We start from the raw sequence: 7,412 nt of genomic DNA on the forward strand, positions 1-7,412 counted from the left end.
AAACCATTTTACGTACTAGGTACGTTTCGAAATAGTCTTGGGTTCGTTTTACATATATTGTGGGTACGTTTCGTCTAAATAACCCATTCCCGATAACAAGGGAAAGGGTTTAGGGTTGGATTAGGCGGACCCGCGTTAGCGGTCCGCCTAATCCAACCCTAAACCCTTTCCCGTCCCGTTTTAGGGTACCCGCCTCCCGTTTAAACCCTTTTACGTACTAGGTACGTTTCGAAATAGTCTTGGGTTCATTTTACATATATTGTGGGTACGTTTCGTCTAAATAACCCATTCCCGATAACAAGGGAAAGGGTTTAGGGTTGGATTAGGCGGACCCGCGTTAGCGGTCCGCCTAATCCAACCCTAAACCCTTTCCCGTCCCGTTTTTGGATACCCGGTCCCCTCGGAAAGGGTTCACCCTTCCCCTTTTAGGGCTCAGTTTACGGTTCCCGTTTCGATAACAAGGGAAAGGGTTTAGGGTTGGATTAGGGGGACCCGCGTTAGCGGTCCGCCTAATCCAACCCTAAACCCTTTCCCGTCCCGTTTTAGGATACCCGGTCCCCTCGGAAAGGGGTTCACCCTTCCCCTTTTAGGGTTCAGTTTACGGTTCCGTTTGATAACAAGGGAAAGGGTTTAGGTTTGGATTAGGCGGACCCGCGTTAGCGGTCCGCCTAATCCAACCCTAAACCCTTTCCCGTCCCGTTTTAGGATACCCGGTCCCCTCGGAAAGGGGTTCACCCTTCCCCTTTTAGGGTTGGTTTACGGTTCCGTTTCGATAACAAGGGAAAGGGTTTAGGGTTGGATTAGGCGGACCGCGTTAGCGGTCCGCCTAATCCAACCCTAAACCCTTTCCCGTCCCGTTTTAGGATACCCGCCCCCGTTTAATCCCTTTTACGTACTAGGTACGTTTCAAAATAGTCTTAGGTTCGTTTTACATATATTGTGGGTACGTTTCGTCTAAATAACCCATTCCCGATAAAAAGGGAAAGGGTTTAGGGTTGGATTAGGTGGACCCGCGTTAGCGGTCCGCCTAATCCAACCATAAACCCTTTCCTGTCCCGTTTTAGGATACCCGCCTCCCGTTTAAACCCTTTTACGTACTAGGTACGTTTCGAAATAGTCTTGGGTTCGTTTTACATATATCGTGGGTACGTTTCGTCTAAATAACCCATTCCCGCTAACAAGGGAAAGGGTTTAGGGTTGGATTAGGCGGACCCGCGTTAGCGGTCCGTCTAATCCAACCCTAAACCCTTTCCCGTCCCGTTTTAGGATACCCGCCCCCGTTTAATCCCTTTTACGTACTAGGTACGTTTCAAAATAGTCTTAGGTTCGTTTTACATATATTGTGGGTACGTTTCGTCTAAATAACCCATTCCCGATAACAAGGGAAAGGGTTTAGGGTTGGATTACCGCCTCCCGTTTAAACCCTTTTACGTTCTAGGTACGTTTCGAAATAGTCTTGGGTTCGTTTTACATATATTGTGGGTACGTTTCGTCTAAATAAACCCTTTTGTAAAACAGTGTGCATGTGGACATGTGCTGCACGCCTTTGCCTCACTCCTAATTGCCAAGGGCTCTTATCGCCTCAGCGTGCCAAGCACTTTTTTAAAACTAAGAGAATGGCTGGAAAACTAAGCTCAAAATAGGACTAATAGCTACAAAGGCTACCGATTGCCATCTAGTCCACTTTTATAAAATTCATAGTGTCATACTCTAAACCCGTAAGTAGACCTCTCTCACTAGCACTGGTACTTGGGGTATATTGTGTCTTAACCCAGTAAGTAGACCCGTAAAGAACAAACACTAAATAATACCGTCAACTTAGGGTGCAACCTTGCAGGATGGAAATTGAAAATCACAAGGAAAAACATTTGAGTTTTTGAAGAAATTAGTTGGAGAAGAATGCTTAAAGCTTGCATTCAATTAACAGAAAAATGCTGAACACCCACATTTTCAACTCAAAAGCTGGCATCTTAGGCAATGGAACAATTTATCCACCGAAAATGAGAATAATGATTCAAATTGAAACGTAACTAATAGACGTGACAACACACGCCAACAGCTAACATTTACAAAATACAATATCCATTCAAATTAAAGCTTCCTCCTACATTTGACAAGAATAACAAAATATAATATCAAGGTCCCTAAACAAGACAAACTAACTCGAAGTGCGGCATCGTAGGCAATGGAACAATTTATCCACCGAAAATGAGAATACTAATTCAAATTCAAACATAACTAATAGAGGTCAAAACATACGCCAACAGCTAACATCAACAAAATACAATATCCATTGTAGTGTCAGTAATTTTATTACACCCTTCTCGGCTACAATTGCTGCGCATCCCAATCCACAACTGTTTCATTGACAATACCTACATCATCAAATCATGTAAAATATCATTAATACTTTGTATATATGCCCTCTTCCACTAATATGTAAATTTTAAAAAAAAACAAGCAAATAAAGTACCTGATTATGATTATGAGATTACTTGTTAGGAAGTTGACTCGGGCAATTTCTACTATCATGGCGTGCCATTTCTCCACAAGCACGACATTTTCTAAGAGGCTTAGCGTGCTCCTCCATTGCCTTTTCTTTTTCAGAAGTCATCCTTCTACGGACCCCTTATTTTTTGCTTGATTTGGAGGAAGAATATGAGCTTTAGTAGGGATTTTAGACCCAAGAAGCGTCTCGATTTGAGTTTTCTTGCTTTTTGACTTCCCACCACTACTTGAAATCAACAACTTCTCATTGAAACTCTGAAGCAATTCGAGTAACTCTTTCTCCTTCTCCTCATCATCCTCCACAAGTGACACTGCAGTGAACACCCCTGACCATAGTTCACTGATAGTGTTTTGTCTTGTGTCAATTGACGACAATCGCCTTCTAAGGACGTCCCTACAACATTAAAGATAGGACGAAATGTTGCATAATTGCTCCACCTCGGCAATAGATATTCAGAAGGTATTTCATCAAACCCCTTATTATGCAACACCCATACACAATGTCTACAAAGTATCCCAAATCTCTGAAACCTCTTGCATGAACACACTAAAGTTTTCCCATCGACATCGACTTCATAGACTTTCTTGCTCTCACGATCCATAACAAATAAACGCTCCACGTCCCTTTCTTTCGTGCTTTTGTTGGCCTCATTATAAGAGTAGCATGCACCTTTCAACTCTTCTTGAAAATCATAAAACACAGGTGGTGTGTAAAATTCAGCACATTTCTTTTCTATAGAAAGGGGAGTTGATAATATAGGAGAGGAGTTTTTAGAATCAGCAGTTAATTTAGAATGCTTCCAGCGTTGAGCATCCATTGCTTGATCGAAAGCGCATCCAAAATCGAACAAGTGATAGGTTGGGGTTGGTGAAGTTGCCGAAGAAACTATTTCTCGATTTCGACCTTGAAGTTGTCCTTAGAAGCCCACCCATATAAGTGTCCCGAAAATATGCAGGAATCCATAATTTGCGATCCTCAAACATGGATTTCAGCCACTCATTTCCAGACAAATCATGTTTTTCCATAATTGAACACCAGCTCGACTCAAATTCAGTTGGCTCAATATCTTCATTCCAAACAATAGAACTTATTTCTTTTAGAAAGTCTGTGTCTTTGTAAATGGTTGAACCAACTTTGTCAGGCAATTTTTTCATGATATGCCACATACAGAATCTGTGTGTTGTGTTGCCTGAAAACACATTTTTAACCCCCGCTTTAATACCCAGACATTGGTCAGTAATCAGAGTAGTAGGATAACACCCACCCATTGCCTTCATAAAATTGTCAAAAAGCCAGGTAAAAGACTCTTCATTCTCCCGCATTATCAAACCAGCCGCAAAAGTGACACATTTTTTTATGGTTGTCAACCCCCGTAAAAGGACAAAACACCATACGGTATTCATTAAAATCGAATGTGGTGTCAAAAGACACAGAATCACCAAAGAGTGCGTAGTTCTTAATTGCAATTGGATCAGCCCAAAAAGCCTTAGTGAGTCTTTTGTTGTCATCAACATGAAAATCAAAGTAAAATGAGGGACACCTAGCTCTTTTTTGCATGAAGCCCTCTATCAGCATTTCCGCATCATATTCTTTGATGTATTTCTTTACATCCCTTGAAAAGTTCTTAAAATCTTCTAAGGAAGCCCCTACGTTTTTATATCCCCTAACGTACTCTTTAAACATTCGAAATGTCTTCACAGGCCCTTGGTTAACACGTGAGTTATCCATTATCATTTTCTTATGCACAAGGTTGAGCTTCCTAAATGACTTTAAGTGAATCATTGTGGCTGGAGTTACCATTGCATGTGAGTGCACCTCGATAAATTCATACACCTCATACTCACCAAACAGGAAGTCTCTTAAACTTAATCTTGGCAGACACCCAACTCTTGTTATTGCCCTCCTCCTTTTTGCCCACCATGTGCCTATTACCTTCTTTGTTACACACACAGCTCTTATGTGTAGTAACTCCTTGAATGATTTTACTTGAATCCAATCTCGGACTAAAGCCACAAGCTTTGGCATATGCTTTGTAGAAATCCAACCCTTGCTCCAAATTCTCAAATTTCATTCCAACAAATGGTTTAAGCTCTTCTGAACAATGAGGCACTCCGTGAATCTCACTAGTAGCAACAACTTAGGGCTATCCGGAAGACTCAAATTAACAACAATTACTTATAAACTGCCGTCTTGCTTCACACTAACAAAATGCAATAAATAAAACTAAATGATTTACCTGGCACATCATTCACTAATGGCACATCAATCACTAATAATTGATCTGGACAATTAGTAAGCAATAATATATCTTCTTCTGGATTTGTTGAAATATCCATGTCATTAGTATCACCAACTATAGCTGCAGAAACAACGAATGGCCAAATGAGCACTTATTCGCTAATAATTTTGAAAAATGATGATTGTCCTAGCTCGAACTAATGTAATTCAACAGCTAAAATTGTCACAAGGGAAAGGGTATTAGGAAAAGTAACGAGGGAAAGTGTACGAAACAACAAAATTGCCAACATTGTCATACAAACAGGCAAACACCTAAATTTAACAATCAATCAAATAATCAATTGTTCAATTAACACAGCAAAAAAATTAAAATTGTTCAATTAACCCTTTCCCGTCTCGTTTTAGGATACCCGCCCCCCGTTTAATCCCTTTTACGTACTAGGTACGTTTCGAAATAGTCTTAGGTTCGTTTTACATATATTGTGGGTACGTTTCGTCTAAATAACCCATTACCCATTCCCGCTCAAAATATTTTAAGACTTAAGATTAAGTCTGTAACCACTAACCCAAAATTGATCCATACCCAAATGGGCATGTACCCAAATTGACAGGGTAACATCAAACATGCAATGATCCTTCACCCGTATTGACATTAACCTAATGAGACTCATAAGAAAAATGGTTGCAAGAATTGCAGTCACCTGACTCGATGCTGACAGTTTGAAGTCTATGAACTAAATTAAGTTTAAGGTACATCTGTTGTGACTCTATTTACATTAACAAGATTACAAGAACAAAGGTTCAGGGAAACTAAATACGAGAAAAAGGCGAGAAGATATGATGAGCACTGTTTAATCAGAACAAATTGTCGAAACACAAAGTTTATACAGCTAAACATGGGATTTCCATTGGTAAACTAAAACGAGAGAGAAAGAAAAAACACTAATCTAATTTAAATGAGAAAAATGGTTTACTATTAAAAGGGATTATTAAAGTCAAATATGGGATATGTCATGTCCAAATGCTTAGTTCAAAACGGAAAAGCTTCGAATTTAAAGGAAATAAACAGCAGAAAACCACCTCAAACACAAGCTCCCCAAATCGACGACAGTATAATCACTAGAAACAGAGCTACAACCCAATAAAGCGTTGAACTTTAACCCAAAAGTGCAGCATTACTTAGTTACCCATCCCTGAGCTTATCCTATCATTACTCGATTTTCCTGAACTAAACTTCCAGACCGCATAAATAAATACATAAATAATACTCACTCCGTCTCGGTCAATGGTAAATAAGCTTAAAAAAATAAACTACCTAACACAATTTTCTAGTTCAATACTCACTCCGTCTCAATCCTTTGTTCGCCTAATTAAAATATCAGTTTATACAGCTATGATGAGCACTGTTTAATCAGAACAAATTGTCGAAACACAAAGTTTATACAGCTAAACATGGTTAAGTTTAAGCAATCTAGACGGGCTAAGAAGACTATAAGCACCGTAACTACCACAACAATGAGGATGAATAACATCAGTACTCTCATTATCCATCTCAGCTAAAACTCTACAGAATAAATTAACATCACAAGGTAATAAAAGAGGGCCTTCACTGTTATACCCATATTGTTCGCTTTTGACTGTAATAATAACCAACTTATCATGAACCCAGTTCTTACACACAACCAAACAAAAAAAAGAAGATCTCTTTTTCAGATTTTATGAACCAAATTTGCAGCCATCTCTTTTTAATATAAAATGCAGAATCAATGCAAAAAGAATGAAAGAATTCGTACCATCTACCATTTGGGAATCATCTTCATCATTTACGGTTTCAGTTATTGAGGCATGTTCTTGAGTACAAACATCTGCAATTAAAATCACAATAGTATCTTAGTAAGTGCATCTAAAAATCTGCAATTAAAATGTTAATCGCACAACAAAATGAAGAATTTGTACCTGAAGTTGAAGAACAATTGGTTGAGACTGTTACCATCTTTAAAGAATTTAACCCAATTGAAACCCTAAAAAAACGATTTGAATTTTTCGGTTATTACAAACCCTAATTTATCAAACAATTTGAAATTTCTTCATAAAATTAACCTCATAAACTACTCTACAATCCATATATGTGCATTGATCTAAAATACCAAATCAATTAAATGTAAAATTTTCGATTAAATTATTTTATGAAAAAATAACAGTAATTGAAGCTAACCTTGTTTGATGAATTAATGATGAGCTGAATGTTGTAAATCTTGAAGCTTGTTTCGTAGAGGATAGTGATGGTAGAAACTAGTTTACCAAGAAGAGAATCGCGAGAGGTTGAAGAAGAGAACCATGGAAGCTGTTTCTTGTTTTGTGGAAGAAGATAGAAGCGCGTAAGAAAAGATAACAGTGTATAATGGGTTGGTTCGTACGGTTCGTACCGTAAGTTAGTTCGCACGGGATCCCGCCCCTATATATATATATATATATATATATATATATATATAGAGGCGGGATCTCGTGAGTTTGGTTCTTATGGTGAGTTGTGAGTTTGCTCTTTAAAATCTCAGCCATTGAATAAGAAGAAATAAATGGCTCGGATTGATTTAAGAAACAATACAAGGCAACATTAAAAGCTGACTACTCCGTTAAAAACAAGGAACTCTGACAAACTAATTCT

The 7,412-nt window shown here is 38.5% G+C and overlaps 1 protein-coding gene and 1 long non-coding RNA gene across 2 annotated transcripts; both read right to left on the reverse strand.

Annotated features, from left to right (window-relative positions):
- Positions 1 to 2,610: 2,610 nt before the first annotated feature.
- Positions 2,611 to 4,534, reverse strand: LOC141649202 (protein FAR1-RELATED SEQUENCE 5-like). The gene is made up of 4 exons (XM_074457896.1): positions 3,899 to 4,534; positions 3,438 to 3,780; positions 3,040 to 3,328; positions 2,611 to 2,902 (listed from the first exon to the last, which is right to left on the reverse strand). The coding sequence occupies exons 1-4, from the start codon at positions 4,532 to 4,534 to the stop codon at positions 2,611 to 2,613; spliced, it is 1,560 nt and encodes a 519-aa protein (XP_074313997.1).
- Positions 4,535 to 4,793: 259 nt separating this feature from the next.
- LOC141646138 (uncharacterized) lies at positions 4,794 to 6,780 on the reverse strand. Its single transcript, XR_012545373.1, has 3 exons — positions 6,704 to 6,780; positions 6,541 to 6,612; positions 4,794 to 4,868 (listed from the first exon to the last, which is right to left on the reverse strand). It is a non-coding gene; the product is annotated as an uncharacterized LOC141646138 (long non-coding RNA).
- Between the last annotated feature and the right edge of the window lie 632 nt (positions 6,781 to 7,412).

This window comes from Silene latifolia, chromosome 3, assembly GCF_048544455.1.
Source record: "Silene latifolia isolate original U9 population chromosome 3, ASM4854445v1, whole genome shotgun sequence".
Taxonomy (NCBI): Eukaryota; Viridiplantae; Streptophyta; class Magnoliopsida; order Caryophyllales; family Caryophyllaceae; genus Silene; species Silene latifolia.